Here is a 17,230-nt window from a genome sequence, read left to right as displayed (position 1 = left end):
TGTGAAGTTGGCGGCGAGCCGGAAATCGTATGCAATTGAATTTAATCTCAATAGAGTTGTATGATTTTGTCGAAATCATTTTGAGATGGAAGTAAAAATTGTATTTGTTCTTGAGGGTTTCCTTCATTTATTTACAACTATTAAGATTTTAATTCAACGCACATAGTTATTTGAAATAATCATTTCTTTCAACACCAAAATACAATTGATTGTCTTAACCAATATCAAACGGCAACTATTGATGTGATAGTGGGTGCAATGTCTGTAGATAAGTTCACGAAGAGAGCTAATTTTGGTACTTGGCCTAGTTTATCTACAACTTTCTCGAGTGGATTCAATTCTCTGTTTTCATCTGGCATCACCTTATCAGCGATGTGTCTGATTACAAACCCATCGCTGTTTACGTAAATCGTTGAGAATCCATCGATCCATCTAGAGAAAAAGAGAAATTCGTTAGTTGTGTACTATTCAAATCTAGTTAGTTTGAAACATTGTAAATTGATTGAGTTTGAATTGCAAACGTCTTTAAATTATAATTTTGAGTACAGAGTTCATCCGTCAGGGAATCATACTTCAATATGAATTAAAAGCAAGAGAAAATTTGAACCTTATTCAAAAAATTCAAACCTAATTAAGTTTGGATTTAATCAAAAATAAATAAACAAACCATACAAACTTACACTCGTTGATGCTCTTCAATCATTTTCCTTGGATCCCACACACGGAATTGGATCATTTTAAAGAGAATTTTATAGCCGGTGATTCCTGAAATTCTCCAGCGTACCTTTATCGATGAGTCTTCTTTATGTTTGGTCATTTTGATGACATCCATTTTGACATAGGCGTACTTAAAATGACCCCACAATCGAAGGAACGAAAGTTGCTTGACGGTATCGACAATGCCACTGCAATTGAAATCAAAGTTTCATTCGTTTTAATCGAGATCAAAAAGGTAACAGATGGACATACTAGTAGGTTTTTCCACGAATACGATTCTCAAACACAATATCTTTGTGGACTTTACTGTAATCCAATGGTTTGACAAATATCTGTGGCAAATCCTCTCTCAACGACTCATAGATAATTGATAATTGCTCTTCACTAGCACCACCGTCCGGCGATGATTCGCTACTTGAACCCGTTGCCTATATGTAAAAATTCATTAGTTGGCCATAGCAAAATTATAATTTTCAATGAAAAAATTATTTTCATATCGAATTACGTAGTTTTCCATTACCTGATTCAGATTGACTATTGTATTTGAGAAGCATCGGACATTTTGTGCGAGTGATTGAGCTTCTACACTCAAGAGTGTCGGCTTTTTAATCGTAATCGATCTCAAAACAGTCTGAGAAAAGAGAATCAAATTGAGGTTATGCGATTTTTTCTCACCGCATATTTGAGTGGCAGATATGCCATAAAAGACAACCAGAATGATTTCACAAAATATTCCTTACCCTTGATTCGTTTTGATCTGGGGCAATCAATGACGGTGTTGTGATTTGCCTACTTTGCAGCAGAATTGGATTAATAACCGAAGCACGGTTCACCAGTTTATGTAAACAAATCGCCATGGTGTTTACTGTTCAAAAAAAATATGGATAACACCAAATAATAACATTCAATTTTGATGTGTCCGTAATGAGTGTTGCTTTTCACGCAATTTCACCGTTAATCGTTGAGAGAAGAAAATTGCCTATTGTTAACACACATACACACACTGAAGGGTATGGAAAATTACATTCTCGTTCCTAAGCACCGTTTCCAATGTCACTCGCATCGCACCTGACACACAACTTCGCTTTTTGACTGCTTGCTTCTTTCTTTTTTTTTTTAAATCGAAAACGTCGCATCGTTTGACAGTTCAGTTTCACAGTGTGTGTCTCACTCGCAATAGACAAGTGACATTTCACCAGCAAAATTCGTTCCTTTTCGTTTAATTTTTCATTTCTATTTTGTTCATGTGTGTTTACACCACTTACCACTTAGTTTTAGTTCTCATCTTCCATCCATGTTCCAACCCATTGTCAACGTTTTTGTATTAAATATAGAATTTCCATGAATATTTAAAGACACCACAAACTTTCTATCTATCAAGAATTCAGTAGGTAAAGTAAGAAGCAGTGAATATGTGAATTACGTAGTAAATTTACTTCGATTAAAACGAGGTTAAAAATTGTAGCGTTTTTTTTTTCTTCACTTTTTCGTTCTTTATTTGTGCGTGCAGAAAATGTGTTCAAATGGATTCGTGGGCGTCAGACGGCTTTTATTCGCACTTTCCTAGTTATTCGCAGCAGCCAAGTCGACGTGAAGCATTGGCCAAGGCACGCCAGCTTGAATATCAAACATTTTTGAGCCGTGTCTCGCCACGGAAAGGTAAAATCGATGGGAAAGCGCAAAAACGACACACAACCAATGAAAGCCAGTGCAAACGACCGAAAATACCCACGAATGATACGATGCAAAAAAATGAATTGCCAAAATTAGACACGAAACACACGGCGGATGATAATAACGGTGAATCGGATTCGAGCAGTCGTGTCGAAGTGAAAAATAAGTTTTTAGACGAATTAGAAAATATGGATCTTCCAGACATATTCAACGAACAATCCATCAACGAACGCAATCAGAAATCAAAGGAGGTAATTTAACATTTAGTGTGGTTTTATCTAGAAGGAAAAATGTAAATGCCAATGTTTAATTGCTTATAGGACAAGAGATTGCGAAACATTCAGTATCAGCAAGAGTTAATGCAACAAATTGAGCAAAAACGACGTGAACGAGAAATTCAACGAGCCAAAGAACAACAAGAAGAGGACAGATTAACCAAGTAAGTTTTATTTCAAGGTCAAATTCATTCAATGTGTTTGCAGATCTGACATGAATGGTATTGACATCAATAAAGTGACATAATTCAAATACTTTTTGAACAAAATGAAGTGACATACGGCTATGTTTGTGAAGAATAAAAATGACAATGACAAACAATTGCCTAAATATTTGGTCTGTCTGCCATTCAATTGAAACTGACATCGATTGATCAAAAATTGTATTCTCTTTGAGTTGTTTTGGAAAATTCATTGCGATGTTTTTATCTCATCTATTTGAGTTTAACTAATAAACACTGAATATTTAACTGACAAATACAATATTTGCATTGGAATATAAAACTTCCAACTAATCTGTCTCTTTTTCTCTCTAATAGGAGAATGGAAGAGCAATTAAAAATGGTGCGTTTGCATGATGAATTAGAAAGCCAACGTCAAACACGTCATCGTGAAAAGTCTCGAATAAATCTCGATTCCAATAGGCCAATCGTGGCACAACAGCCGACCAAACCATCGATAACTGTTCGTTCCGAGCAAATTGAGCCAAACGCTTGCACATATCGTTCGTACGACGAACGCAAAGCCCACACCGATCGTGGCAAAGAGAATTGCGATGAACCGAAACGAAATGATAAAGAGATATATAATTTTTTCACGAATTCAGCTCAAAATCAGCTCAAAGATACTCGGTACAGTCATTACTTTGACTTAGAAGATTTAAGCGAAAATGAGATTTTGCCAAATAGCCTGTCTTCATCCACATACAATACATATCCATCGAAATCCACGCGTCGTCAAGATGCGGCCCAAAAACGTCAAAACGACCCCATCAAACAAGCCATGTGCAATTTTTGTAAGCATAATCGCTTTTTGGCCCGCAATCAAGAGGAAAACATTGCCAACGGTTTGATTTGCGGTTCATGCGAAAGTGAACCGATTTGCTTGAGTTGCCGCAAGGAAATCTGTACTCGATGCAAGCGGCCAACAAATAACGATGAACATGCTTTGAAAGCACCACAACGTCATCTCAAACAACGAAACACAGACACCGAGTTTATTGTCACAAAAGATCAAGAGCCACAAGCAAAGCCAAAGTATGTGCGGCTAGAGAGTTTCCGGCCAATTTACACCGACGAAGATGACAGTTTGTCTGATCTCAGCTCCAGTGATCACAAACCATACTCATTCAACATTGACGAATCATCAGTATTTCATCCAGCCAAATCTCGACTCAATCGTAAATTATCGGTCAGCATTCGAAATGGCGAGATCTTTGTTCAGCCCGACTCATTCGATGAACTCAAACGCATCACCGAAGAAAAATTGAAAAAATACGCAAAAAATTATGGTGATTTCCGATATAAGCGGCCGGTTGACGGTAAAGAAGAACGTGTGCAAGATATTCGAATTCCAGTTCCGATGTTGGCCAATGCAAAACCAAAATTGAACTTGGATCCGATGCCAGCTATGCGCGATAACACCAAAAAACTCATCGAATTCGCCAAGGAACTTGAACGAGGTGACAAAAACATCTTCAAGCGTATCGAAGCAAAACACCAGGCAAGTATTTGAGCTAATACAATTCATCAGAACTAACTCAACCACAAAGTGTCTCCTTCGAAAACTGACAACAAATTTCGTCTACGATTTGCAGGTGCCCGCCGTACAGACGAACAAAGTCGTTCAGAACAATGATATCACCAGTACTTTGACTCAAGTCGGTGCCTTCAAGAAGCAATTGCTACTGGATAAGCTTAATTTTTAGGTTAATGTGCCTTTTTTTTCACCGATAGCATTTAATATCTGTAATTCAGAATACTCATCGGGGTTCGATGCCCAACATTTTTTTACATGAGAAATTGTTAATTTAATAATAATAGTTTAGTGTTTATACGTATCAAAAAAAAATCCAACAAATTATTGCACTTTATAGGTCAAAACAAATGATAATGATGATAATTGAATATGATTAAAAGAAGCAGTTTATTTGCATTATTCTAGAGTTTATGTGTTTTATTCCGGATTTTTCATTTTGCAAGTACATTTACAAGATTACAAGAGGATAACGAATTTATTTGGTTGAGACACGAGTACGTCTGTTCCATGCAAAATTGATGCCATAGTTCTTAGTACGTTTAACTGGTTTCTTTTCTTCACCATCCACATACCATCTCCAGCCATTCTTTTCACAATGGGCGATCGCTTCTTCCTTGGTGTTGAATTCCACTTGCAAATTTGAGAGAGGATCACCACTGAAAATGAACAAACAAATCAATGGTTAGAACATCGGGATTCAGTAATTATAACCCAAAGTGTAATCAAAATCGATTAATGCAATCAGAAAGGTAATCGAAATGAGATCAAAATCTGAAAAAAGCATAAACTTACGTCGAAGTCCATCCCATCAATGGATTTTCCCATCGTTCACGTGAATCGAACTCAATTTTCCAGTAGTCCAAGTTATTGGTTCCGCTTTGCATGGAATTTTTCGATGGAAGGCTGATTCGAACACGACGTGTGGTGATATGCTCCTCTGGAACACCCGAGATTGGTGTCAAATCTTTCTGTAATTGGAAATTATCAAGTCAGGCAAGACTGATTAAATGATAAACTATCTCCGATAGTGGCTGGTGAACAATTTTTGAGAATGGATGCTCGACAAATGCTTCTAAACTTCAAAAACTATTTCCACTCGAAAATCCCAACGTTCAATGTTTGTGTATCAAATCAACTCACCTCTTCGGGAATTGTCACAAATTTGGATTGATTTTCTCGTTCTTGCAATGTTCGAGCATCGCTCAAAATGTTGGTGTTGTCCACAATGGGTGCTTCTTTGAATTTGGTCGCATTGTTGATATCATCTGATGGCACCTTGTAGATTGGTTTGCAGTAGCCAGCGACAGCGATTCTGAAATAAAGCAATCAAACGTCAAACTTGTTCATTTTCATGAGCAACAAAATGTTCAAATTGTTGTTGAACACAATGTAAATTTCCTTTTCTTTGTTACCATCGATTAAATATCTCATGTTTGAGAATGCTTACCGTTGAGTTGCGGCTACTTGTGGAATTCGGCGTAATATTGTTGCAAACATCTTTTTTCTGCCTAATTTTTATGTGACGGAAAATAAATATTGCTGGCTCGCGTATTTATGTAAGAGCTCACCAATCACTTTGACATTTCATTGCGTTGAAGCACGAAAAGCGTGAGCGTGCACGTGATTTCGCTACATTTTTGACATGTCAAAATGTGAGTCCACAATTTGGAACGTCATTTTCTTTACTGTGTGCAAATGTATTCATTGCTTATGCTATAAAACAACAAGTGCTTTCGACCAAATAAAAAAAGACGTACCAAAATTTGTAAGCAAACACAAAATTCACCGAGAAACAAAAGAAAACCTACAAAAAACAATTGCAAGTGAGTTGATTTGGTTGGTTGTAAGTCAATTCTTTTGAATACGTATGAATTGATAATATTTCATGGCTTTTCCGACGATAAACGCTCAACAAGGTAAAAATAAAACATTAGATGCTCTCTAACAAACAATGGCATACTTTCTATTTGGCCAGGCATTTTGAGTAAATTGATTTTGCTTCGCTTTTTTTCATTTTAGAATTGAACAACCGCAAAATTTTAGAAGATTTACAACACAAAAAACTAATTCTACAAAAAGGAGTAAGTTCAGTTGCGGGTATTCCATTGAACAGCGCTAATCACATAACAAATAGCATGCCACTGGTAGAATACATGTTAAAATTGGCATTTTAAACCATATCAGAATTTGTACTGTGAATTCATTGAATTTATTTTCTGTTTGTTTTCAGTTGATGCAAGTAAACTCACAGCCACCCATTGGTATACTACCACAGCAGTCACAACAGACGCAATCGCACGATTTATTGGTGAATTCGCAAGGCAGCAATTTAGGTCGAGCGGCTTGGGCTCAGGCAAATAGTCAATCGTTTGGTTTTTTCGTTGCTCAAGATTCGATGTTTGGTAATAATATCTTGCCAGTATTACCACGACCTCAACCCAATCCACAAAACAAATAAGCATTCGAAGTGACTACCCTCTACAAAATCTCATCACATTTTTAACGCATTTTTGAAATTGTATCGATAAGAATTGAGAAGACAGAATGGCATGCATCAAATTGAAAAAATTAGAAGAATATTTACAAGGCGTGGACGGATTTGAGAAGCCCAAAATTTTGCTCGAGCAATATGTTACACCGTCACACATTGCAAGCGTCATGCTCTACACAATCCAAACCAAATATAATGATATTGAGAATAAACTGGTAGCCGATTTAGGTTGCGGCTGCGGCATGCTGAGTATCGGGTCGTTTTTACTGGGGGCAACGCATACAGTTGGCTTCGACATCGATCCTGATGCATTGGAGGTGAGATGAAACCTGATTTTGGACCAATTATTGTCATTTTCCAGATGGACTCTATGATCAGTTTATTGTGTGTTGCTTCTAATCAAGATCCTTTTCCATACTAATGCTTCTTGTTTACAGATTTTCCGTGCAAATGTCACTGAAATGGAGCTGCCCGGAGTCGATAGTGTGAATTGTGATGTGGTGGCTGATTTATCGAGCGAGACTTCCAAGTGGCGCAAGGCTTTTGATTCAGTTTTAATGAATCCACCATTTGGCACGAAAAAGAATGCAGGAATGGATATGAAATTTTTAGTGAGCGGATTCAAACTCGCTCGAACTGCCGTTTATTCATTGCACAAGACGTCGACGCGTGATTTTATTCAGCGCAAAGCCACGGAATTGGGAGCCAAAGCCGAAGTTTTTGCAACATTGCGATACAATTTGGATTCGAGCTACAAATTTCATAAAAAGACCACCGTTGACATTGAAGTGGATTGTTGGAGATTTGACGTTAGCAACATAGACAAATTAGAAAATTGATAAGAAAATGAATGCTGAAATTCTATTTGCAATTGTAATTGGAATTTTTTATTTACATAATTTACAAAACAATGGATTTTATCGCGTGAAAATTATATTCTACTAAATAAAGATTGATTAATATTGAAATAATTAAGAATGTATATCCTCAAGAGCATCAAAATTTCATTTCGGCCAATTCTGTTTTCAATGATACTCGATTCAGTGAATTCATCATTTCAATCATGACATCATTTGGTGTTTCTTCTCGAAAACACAGCATAAATCATCATACCCATCTCTAATTCTGCGAAAATGTTACTCTCGACTAACTCAATTACATCCAGAAATCCTCAAATACAACGCTTGATTCCGAACTTATTCCACTGTACAATCGGTATGGGTAATCCATACCGATATCTGGAGCCAATATTTCCATGTCTATAGATTTTTGAGTATGTTGATTTTGAGAAGAAATTTAACTATGTCAGATAAATGAATGGATCTTCGGGTCAAAAGAGGGCTGTATGATTAATACAGAATCAGTACACAGACTTAGCTCCGCTGAATGTACGATATTACTTTGACTGTGATGTACGTCGTTATTTCACACATGTCATTTTTTCAAATTATTCAAATTGGAACATACATGAGCCCTTCGGCAGTTTTGCGATCAGTTTTAAATCAGTTACATACGGCAAAATGTGCATAGGGATCACAAAATGAATAATTTTCCAAAGCATTTAAAAGTTTTCCAAATTAACGGATTCGTTCCTGGGAATATGTCTATTTATAGCGAATGACCGTTTCATAAACTATTGAATCAATGCTTCGTGAATACGTACAGAGCATATATACACAGAATTTGAATCTATTGTCCAGCTATCAGTAGCAAAATGTAAGACGTGCGAAATTGGAAACAACATTTCTGTTCTACTCCATTCTCTGTCCAAGTATGCGTGAGTCACTTATATTTGTGTATTTTGGCGACTCTTTATCGTATTTTGCTTCACACCGTTTGCATATTTACAGTCTACACGCAAGAACGATCCACTCAGTTGAGTGTCACATTTTGCGCAGTTTGGAATTCTATTAAGAACCTCTTGTTCAATCTGTCAAATAACAATGCATTTCATCACAATCGCGCTGATTTCATTTTTGTTGTGCAACTTTGCGGTTAGCATTACGATTATTTCGTCCAATTCGGTGTTCGATGATACCGTTGATTTTTCGGAGAGTGACATGACATCGGAGAATTTTAGCGAAGATGAGAGCCGAAACAATCTTTTCGAAACGGTGTATGCCAAGCAGTCGTTGGGCAAAAGTCATCGATTTTACTTCACTGTTGGTGAACGACAAAATGGTAATTAATCTCTTAAATTTCTGTGCATCCAAGGTTCCAAGAATGTGATTGTCCGAATTTAGAAATTGAAAACGTTCAAAAACTCTGAGTGCAATTTGCTTTGTTACAGGCGATGAACAATTGGATCACGTTTTCAAGCAAACTGGTTGGAAGACAAAAACCAATGCACATATCAATCTAACCTATCCGGGTGAAGGAAAGACCATCAAAAGTTTGACTTTCGTTATGTTGACCGTTTATCAGGTAAAACAAAGTCTTATGGAAATTGGCCTTCAATTTGTTAATCTGTTTTGGAATTGTTCTGTGGGCAGGAATCGGCGGATAATCAAATACACGTTATTGATGGCGGAATCAAAGAAAATAAAATTACCATTGGAATCAGTGCCAATGACACTCGTTATGTTGCATACAATGTATACTTTTATGGAACCGTCTGAATGAGGATTCAAGTTGTCAAAAATGCCGAGCGAGAATCGAATGAAATTCTAAAGCAATCGACATAAATACACAAAAAAATACGAGTAGCATTATCTCAATCTGTCTCAGTTTATCAATTGAAACTGTTTTAAAACAAATATGATTCATTCTTACTTACTTACTAATCACTTCCTTTTTTGCAACAATGTTCTTATCACATGACGTACAATTTAATAAAGAGCTCATCATCTAACACAGTAAGCAAAACCAGAGAAACAAAAGCGGTTAAGATAAAGAGAAATGTATGAATTTATTCAACTGATAGATGTTCTAAACTATTTTTAGAAATAAAATCATGGAATGTCAAGTGTTTAACAGTAATGGATACGATACGATCCATTAACTGAAAATCAGATCAGAACATGAAGTCAAAATTACAATTTTATGTCACATGAATGGATTTGGAAATGTTGATAGTCAAGTAATTTTCTTACTTTTCGTAATAAGGTGATTGAATATTGGAAATATAATGGTACAAATGGAGTAATTTCACTGTTTTCTAATTCAAAGTAGAGTGAACTCAATAACTTGTACTTAAGTTTAATTTAATGTGAGTCATGGTTTCTGTATTCAGCCTTCATTTCGGCTTCGGTCCATCAATCGGTCGTATTTTTGTCTTCGTCTTGGCCGTTTGCAATTATGTCTTGAATCAAACGTTTGGTGCGTCGTTTTACATCTGGACTTTGAATGAGATCGACTTCCGATGCGATGTAGGATGCGAACGCTTGTGAAACATTTGATGAAGCTTCTGGTGGAGACCGTGGACTGGATTCTGGTGGCGGACATGATTTGGCTGGTGTGCATTTAGGCGATGTTTTCATGGCTTGATATGCCCGCGCGTCCGAACCAAGCACACTTTTCAAAGTGTCAGCGTAGCGCTTGTTTGCGAATGCGTTGTAGAATTTGGGTGCATCTGAGCCGTGAAAGTGTACCATTGCCTGGCGGAATAGATCATTTAATTTCATGGTGTTGATTTCTTTTCGCTTTCTCTTCGCACTATAAACCAAGATTGATTGATCCACATCCACATCTGCGTCCAGGAGATAGTCCTTGCTTTTGTAACCAATGCCAGCAAACGATTCCGATCGTTTGATTTTCACTTCAAGTGCGACACCAATCGATTTTAGCATGTTGTAGAAATCAACAACCACATTTGGATACTTTGGATCACGCTTGATTTGTTCTTTGGCCAAGTACATTTCGTAGCATTCTTGTGATGTACGCTGGGACATGTGCAATTGAAGTTCCGATCGATTGCACCAAGCACACTTCTTGAGTCCGATGTGGAGATCATGGTTGACAGCCATATGGGTTAATACAGTCAAGTACGGGCCGATGAATTCGCAGCGCTTGCACTGCAACACTTCGTGCTTAAACCAATTGTTTGGCGCCGAATAGCTGTAGAAACGGAACGATTCGAATGACGACCAGCGAAGTAATTGTTCACGCAACTTTGGAACGGCATCAATTGCTGCATTCAATCCACGCTTTTCGATGAAATAATCAATGATACACATTACTTTCAATGCCATTTCATTTTCTTTTTCGTTTGATGCTCGGAAAATTGGCTCAAACGGGCGACCCAACAAATGTTCATGTATTTTCTCCATTTCGGAATGGAACACCGAATTCGTTTCAGAACAATTCACTTTTGTTTATGCTTGCTACGCTGTCGCTGACACACTGACAGCTTGCCAAACTGTGTATAGCACAGCCGACGCCATCTTTATGAAACGGCAAACGGTCAAGGAAAATACATACATAGTCGATTCATGTTGAAGTTAAATGTACGCAAAAATGACTGTTCGTTTTGAATTAACATCTTTCTCAACACCGAGAAATCGATCTCGAATTTAAAATCTGTTTTAAACAATTTTATAAAACTGAATAACGAAAATAAATTTATCAACGATTTCTAGAAAATTTTAAAATGTATACATTCTAAAAATGGACGAAAACACACTTTACAACCACAACTATAGCTAAAACCAAGCTTAGTTGGCTGTGTCAATGCGACGATGTTGTATTCCTTCTTTGCATCGCAGACATCTGTCGTACATAAATGCATGCCATTCCGAATTTATTCAAATTCGCGTAGACGACGAAATATGCTGCATCCATTGAAGAACTGATTTAGTTTAAAGAAAAACTTTTTAATTTGTCCCATTGTCATTTGATTATGGATTGAATTGTATATTAAATATCAAAACGAATCAAAATAAACGACAAAAAATCTAACGACAGAAAAACCGAAAAATATACCAAAAAGTGCCGAAGATTCAATGAATTTTGATTTTGTTTGATCGAAATTTTCTACTTACTCACATTTAGATTTCCATGAACTGATTATCAAACGCCTTTTCGATACCAACTGGCTAAAAAAATGCAGTTTTCCCAATACAAATAAAAAGACTCCAAATTGTCAAGAAATTCAAAAGTTTGTTGCATTCTGCAATTTATTTGCTTGTTCTGAACAGGATAATTCATGCATTACATACATTACATGTAATGTTAATTACTAATGATTATTCGATAGGTATCAATAAAGTGTTTTTTTGATAAACAAAGAAAGTCAGTCGTCAGATTCACTGTCTTGACTATTGTTTGTCATTTGCTTCGCAACATCTTCGGCGGAGTATTTGTAAATAATCTGTTTGATTTCCAATTCGGCTCGCATTTTTAGTCGATCGTCATGGAAACTGTTCAACACAGATGAAATGAAGTTGGCAAAACCCAATTCCTGTAGCGGCATATCGAACATTGGCAATGATGGTAGTTGCGTTACCAATGGCGGCGGTGACAGTGACAACGGTGGTATCGGTGCAAGTTGCGACGTTGAACTGGGCATATCAAACGGAGACAATGATTTGGGTGAATCATATCGAGTGGATGGGCTTGGAATCGCAAATTTTATCGAATCGACGCCAATGTTCATTCGGCTGCTGACACTGGAGCGTCGACTAACAGTTGAACTAAACGAATAAGCCGTCGATTGCGTTGTGCTGGTTGCATTCATATCGGGTGTTGTTGTGCAAGTGTATTCGCCCACCTTTTGTTCGTGAAAGTACGCCATTGCTGTTTGGAACAATTTTTCCATGAAACGTTCATCAGTCTCTTTGTATTTCCATTTAAATGGTTTGGATACGATGATTTTGCTGTCCATCGAGTCATCGATTCGATCGAGTGGAATTGTTTCTTCGTTGTCAACCCTTGCACATTTGAAATCTTTCGTGCGATGGGTTTCAATACGGAGTGTTCTGGCCACTTTGCGTAACAAATCGTAAAATCTCACAATCACCGCGGGGAATTGTGTGCTACTGAATCGATGCTTCGACAAATAGCTGGTATAGCACGCGTCCAATGAATTTGACATGATGTGATCTTGAAGTTCGTGTTTTTCACACCACATACACATTTTGGCACTGGCGTGAAAATTATGACTGATGGCCATGTGCTCCAGCATCAACAAGTAAGATGCAATCAATTCGCAATGTTTGCACTTCAAAACTTTGTCATTGATTATCGCTTCTTTCGCCAAATTGTATCTGAAGTACTTGAACGAGGCAAACGAATGAATTTTCAGTAACTGCGTCTTCAATTTTGGTATTGTCTCAATTTGCGGATACAATCCCGACACATCCAGTTCATAGTCTAGAATGCACATCATTTTCAGTGCCTTTGTGTCGGATTTTTCGCTCGACGCATTGACAATCGGTGCAATCGGACGACCGCGTAAATGCTCCAGAATTCTTGAATTCATCTTTGATTACGGGCTATGGCAGCGAATCTGAAGAACAATAATCTTTTCTTAAACACTTTATTTACTCATTTCTAGAGATGCAGATTAATTTGCGCTGAAAATATTACATACCAATTAAATGCCGCTTTGCGGAATTTTTCTTGACAGTTCAACCTAACTATGCTCGTTCTCGTCTCCACTGTGTATGAGTAAACAACTTCAAATGCGATATTGTCCATGCAAAAGCAAAGGGTTTGCGAACATAACAAACAGTGTGACGAAAGTGGAAATTGGAGACATGAGACGGCATACATATACACTCAAACCAGTGTACCAACGGCTATGTGTTCAATACACAAACAAGCGTGCAGCTCCTTCTGCTGCCAGTGCTGACTCGCAGTCTTTTTTCCGATTTTATGTTCTCTGAAATGATTTCGACGACAAACTGTGTGTTGTGCTAATGCTCTCTGCTCATATGATATTTTCTATTCGTCAGTGCATTAAGTGTGCAGTTTATTTGCCTCTCTTCGGAAATCGTAGAACAGTGAGAAAGTTCCTCTAGAGCCGGGTATATGAACAAAAGTCGGCTTGGTGCTTATTTTGACATCATCGTAAGCAACGCATTGATGATAGCAAACCTCTTTTTTGGTTACGTTGTTTTGGTTCACTTTGGATTGTGGCGCACTACGCTCAGATATTGTGATCTGCCAAACCCTGTGTCATACAGAACGCATTTTGTTGCTGCCAGTGGAGCATCGACTTGGAAATCATTTGTATCGCACAATTCGCCGAAAATCCATCTTTTTCTACGAATTTTGATTGAGGTAAGCATTTTGAGCATTGTTTTTTCTTTCGTTTACGCACATGAAATAAATTGAAATGTTTAAAATGTAAGAATTGGAATTAGAAAGATATTAAGCAATTCGATAGAAATTACAAAATGTCAACATATTTTTTCTAGAACTGAACATGGCGTTGGCAATTTCAGAAATCAATTTTCCTTTGACAATTCCAAACATCAGCAATTTGGACAGAATTCAATCGTCTGAAATAGTGATTCTTGGCATTCCATGGCAAGTTGAAATTTTTAAGGAAGATACTTGCATGGGCGTTTCATTTCGTTGCGCAAAAAAAGACAATTCTTCACAGTGGTCTTATGCAGCAGAAACCTCCGTCAAATTGTTGTCATTTGATCGTAATCAAAGTGCTTTTGAAAAGCAATACGACCCATATATTTTTTGCAACGTGAAACCAGCTCGAATTGACAAATATTTCATTAGTTGGGCCAACTTGTTCGAAGCCAACAACAAATCCGTGAAGAACGACACGATTCAATTGGAATTCAAAATTAAGGTTGCCGATCCAAATGACGTAAAGAAAAGTATCATGATATTTAAACCACTGTACAAATGCTGTGAAGACAGCGTGGTTTCCGTATTTAAACTGACAGTCACGAATATCGATGCGTTGATGGCAGTGCGAACACCATCGTTTATTATGCGAAATAATCCTTGGGCTTTGATTGTTTACAAGGGATGGTCAAATTCTTTATTTGCTGGACTGTTAACCGGAAATGATTTTATTTCCTGCAATGTGCGAGTCTTATTTAAATTGATGTCATCAAAGGCAAACGTGGGATCAAAAGAAGTAATTCTGACCGAATCTATGTTCACGGATAATTCTCCGGCAATGCGTGGTCTAGTATCATGGAAAGATCTGTTCGACGCACAAAACGGTTTTGTCAACAATAACTCGGTTGTGATTGAGGTTGAAATCATAATGGGTAAACCGAAAGGAACGGCTTCTCTTGCAAAAAAGCGTCGAGCAGCCAATCCCCTTGAAACTGGTGCAAATCTCGTTCGGTTGGAGTGCGCGATTTGCTTGAACAACATCAACAAGGACGATGCTTCATCAACTAAATGCGGCCATATTTTCTGTACGGCGTGCATCAAAGGCGTCATCCAAAATCGAAAACGCTGCCCTTCATGCAATTCGGAGCTCGACTTGGACAATTTGCACCGGGTCTATTTACCAGTGTGAGTTGAATAAAAAATGGATTTGGAAAATTTCGAATTTGCATGAACGTACATGCACAAGTATTAATCATTCGTCTTTTTTTTGATTTCCAGTGCCAACTAAATGCGAAGACAAATCAAACCCAAGTGATGGATCAATTAAGCGACCAGAATATCATCAACTTTTGTCAACAATCAGAATGAAAAAAATTTATTTCAAAAATTCAGAATTCATACTTACACTCGCTCTTTTTGTCGATTGAATAAGCAAAAAAAGATCTTTCATTAGAATCTTTCTGAAATTGAATATCAATCGGAATGCAAGAGATCGAAGGTCTAAAATTTAAGATTTCCAAAAAAAAAAAACGAATGAACAAACATTTTTCTTTATGAAAAAACACAATAAAATTTATTGAATAAAAATGTCGTTAAAAAAATTCAGTGGTTTTCTTTATTTTCGATAATTTCTTTGATCATATCTTGTGCCAATAGCTCGGTAACAACCTTTTGAATTTCGCATTTAGCTTGCTCTCTGAGTGGTTCATCGTTGATATGGCCCAATGCTGAAGCGATGAAATCGGAGAACGTTTGGCCTGATGACGATTTGGACTGTTTCTTCGTTTCAGTCGATGGCAACGAAGCTCCAAGCTGTGGGGATGGCTGTTGCATATCAGATTGCATCGTCGAATGCGGCGATTCGAAACAAGACGGGGATTGTGACATATCGACTTTAACCGGATCTATTTCGATTGTTAGATTCGAGCAAACAGAACTCTGGTCTTGGCTCGCTAAATCCTCATCGCCTTGTTCCAATTTGGTCTGTACGATCAAATTTGTGTCAAACACAAGGTATTCGTGTAACTCTTCTCGATAAAAATGTACCATTGCCTTCTGGTACAATGTTTCCATTGCTGACAGATTGATTTCCTTCTGATTTTCGTGTTTCCATGTAAAGACTACCATTTCGTTGGCCATGACATTGGTGTTCTTGGTTGAATTTTTAAACGATTCCGACCGGGCGATTTTCACGTCAAGCTCTTTCGCCAATTTTCTCAACAAATTGTAGAATGTTTTGATTACTTTCGGGTACTTGATGTCGTTCAGCTGTTCATTTTCCACGTATTTTCCGTAGCATTGATTGAGCGTGTTCTGCAACATGTGTGTCTTGAACTTTGTCTTCTCGCAAAACATGCACAATTTGGCGTTGGCATGCAAATTGTGACTGATGACCATGTGTTCCAGCACCGTCACGTATGTGCCAACCAATTGACACACTTTGCATCGTAACAATTTTTTGCCCAACAAATATTTCTCCAACTTGTAGCTGAAGTACTTAAATGAACCCAACGAATGGAATTTCAACAATCGTTCACCAAGCTGCGGGATTGCTGCCATTTCCTGGTACAGATTGGCTGTTTCGAGTTCATAGTCGAGGATACAGATCAACTTCAATGTACGGATGCTCTCTTTTTCTCTGGACACATTGAGAATTGACGCGATTGGTCGACTTTGCAGGTGCTGTAGCACTTTTAAACTCATCGTTCAGCATACAGCATTCGATTATCAGCAGATAAATCTGTAACAGAGTGATTGAAAATAATTAAATCATTGTATTTCACCAATATTCAAGATAAACTAACGTACCAATGCCTTTACAGGCCTTATATTGCTTGTATCTGTCACTGTTCTATTTAACAACGTAATACGAAATCAGCAATTTGGCGCGTAATGCTACTATAGTCAATTCCAAACAACAAGTGACCGCCGAGAAAAGATTCTAACACAAGCGAATCGTTCGAATTTGAAGGACAGTTCAATATAGCGGAATCGCTTCTTCTTTTGACTGTCAAGATCAATTGTATGCGAATGTTTGCATGAATATGTGTGTGAACGATTTTCATGA

General features: G+C 37.5%; 9 protein-coding genes across 11 annotated transcripts; 5 read left to right on the top strand and 4 right to left on the bottom strand.

The window, feature by feature from the left end:
• Positions 1–103: 103 nt before the first annotated feature.
• Positions 104–1,576, bottom strand: LOC129566030 (uncharacterized protein C6orf136 homolog). Its single transcript, XM_055441540.1, has 5 exons — positions 1,458–1,576; positions 1,238–1,348; positions 970–1,145; positions 681–905; positions 104–432 (listed from the first exon to the last, which is right to left on the bottom strand). Exons 1-5 carry the CDS (start codon positions 1,572–1,574, stop codon positions 225–227), a joined length of 837 nt encoding a protein of 278 aa, XP_055297515.1. The 5' UTR covers positions 1,575–1,576; the 3' UTR covers positions 104–224.
• Positions 1,577–1,965: 389 nt separating this feature from the next.
• On the top strand, positions 1,966–4,830 carry LOC129566028 (inner centromere protein A). The gene is made up of 5 exons (XM_055441537.1): positions 1,966–2,108; positions 2,228–2,642; positions 2,712–2,830; positions 3,206–4,388; positions 4,483–4,830. The coding sequence occupies exons 2-5, from the start codon at positions 2,241–2,243 to the stop codon at positions 4,591–4,593; spliced, it is 1,815 nt and encodes a 604-aa protein (XP_055297512.1). The 5' UTR covers positions 1,966–2,108; positions 2,228–2,240; the 3' UTR covers positions 4,594–4,830.
• Positions 4,811–6,030, bottom strand: LOC129566032 (NADH dehydrogenase [ubiquinone] iron-sulfur protein 4, mitochondrial). Its single transcript, XM_055441542.1, has 4 exons — positions 5,872–6,030; positions 5,565–5,736; positions 5,217–5,392; positions 4,811–5,080 (listed from the first exon to the last, which is right to left on the bottom strand). Exons 1-4 carry the CDS (start codon positions 5,919–5,921, stop codon positions 4,900–4,902), a joined length of 579 nt encoding a protein of 192 aa, XP_055297517.1. The 5' UTR covers positions 5,922–6,030; the 3' UTR covers positions 4,811–4,899.
• Positions 6,031–6,119: 89 nt separating this feature from the next.
• Positions 6,120–6,882, top strand: LOC129566033 (SOSS complex subunit C homolog B). 2 transcript variants are annotated; one of them, XM_055441543.1, is made up of 3 exons: positions 6,120–6,340; positions 6,444–6,568; positions 6,655–6,882. In XM_055441543.1, exons 1-3 carry the CDS (start codon positions 6,310–6,312, stop codon positions 6,880–6,882), a joined length of 384 nt encoding a protein of 127 aa, XP_055297518.1. In that variant the 5' UTR covers positions 6,120–6,309. The 2 variants fall into 2 exon arrangements, with proteins under 2 accessions (XP_055297518.1, XP_055297519.1); XM_055441544.1 differs by having other exon boundaries at positions 6,124–6,340; positions 6,444–6,505.
• An 86-nt stretch (positions 6,883–6,968) lies between these two features.
• Positions 6,969–7,897, top strand: LOC129566031 (rRNA N6-adenosine-methyltransferase Mettl5). Its single transcript, XM_055441541.1, has 2 exons — positions 6,969–7,232; positions 7,353–7,897. The coding sequence occupies exons 1-2, from the start codon at positions 6,969–6,971 to the stop codon at positions 7,752–7,754; spliced, it is 666 nt and encodes a 221-aa protein (XP_055297516.1). The 3' UTR covers positions 7,755–7,897.
• An 876-nt stretch (positions 7,898–8,773) lies between these two features.
• On the top strand, positions 8,774–10,043 carry LOC129566025 (uncharacterized). Its single transcript, XM_055441515.1, has 3 exons — positions 8,774–9,096; positions 9,206–9,339; positions 9,408–10,043. The coding sequence occupies exons 1-3, from the start codon at positions 8,859–8,861 to the stop codon at positions 9,531–9,533; spliced, it is 498 nt and encodes a 165-aa protein (XP_055297490.1). The 5' UTR covers positions 8,774–8,858; the 3' UTR covers positions 9,534–10,043.
• A 1,949-nt stretch (positions 10,044–11,992) lies between these two features.
• Positions 11,993–13,585, bottom strand: LOC129566022 (uncharacterized). Of its 2 annotated transcripts, none has more exons than XM_055441510.1 (2): positions 13,445–13,585; positions 11,993–13,360 (listed from the first exon to the last, which is right to left on the bottom strand). In XM_055441510.1, exon 2 carries the CDS (start codon positions 13,331–13,333, stop codon positions 12,146–12,148), a length of 1,188 nt encoding a protein of 395 aa, XP_055297485.1. In that variant the 5' UTR covers positions 13,334–13,360; positions 13,445–13,585; the 3' UTR covers positions 11,993–12,145. The 2 variants fall into 2 exon arrangements, with proteins under 2 accessions (XP_055297485.1, XP_055297486.1); XM_055441511.1 differs by having other exon boundaries at positions 11,993–13,375; positions 13,445–13,530.
• On the top strand, positions 13,328–15,764 carry LOC129566024 (uncharacterized). Its single transcript, XM_055441514.1, has 3 exons — positions 13,328–14,136; positions 14,274–15,348; positions 15,442–15,764. Exons 2-3 carry the CDS (start codon positions 14,282–14,284, stop codon positions 15,449–15,451), a joined length of 1,077 nt encoding a protein of 358 aa, XP_055297489.1. The 5' UTR covers positions 13,328–14,136; positions 14,274–14,281; the 3' UTR covers positions 15,452–15,764.
• LOC129566023 (uncharacterized) lies at positions 15,675–17,115 on the bottom strand. The gene is made up of 2 exons (XM_055441513.1): positions 16,972–17,115; positions 15,675–16,903 (listed from the first exon to the last, which is right to left on the bottom strand). The coding sequence occupies exon 2, from the start codon at positions 16,864–16,866 to the stop codon at positions 15,766–15,768; it is 1,101 nt and encodes a 366-aa protein (XP_055297488.1). The 5' UTR covers positions 16,867–16,903; positions 16,972–17,115; the 3' UTR covers positions 15,675–15,765.
• Between the last annotated feature and the right edge of the window lie 115 nt (positions 17,116–17,230).

This window comes from Sitodiplosis mosellana, unplaced genomic scaffold (genome assembly GCF_009176505.1).
Source record: "Sitodiplosis mosellana isolate CC-2019 unplaced genomic scaffold, AAFC_SMos_1.0 Smas_scaffold_3, whole genome shotgun sequence".
Classification (NCBI taxonomy): Eukaryota; Metazoa; Arthropoda; class Insecta; order Diptera; family Cecidomyiidae; genus Sitodiplosis; species Sitodiplosis mosellana.
Note: the sequence above shows the minus strand (reverse complement) of the source record. Positions and strands in the feature narration are given on the sequence as shown.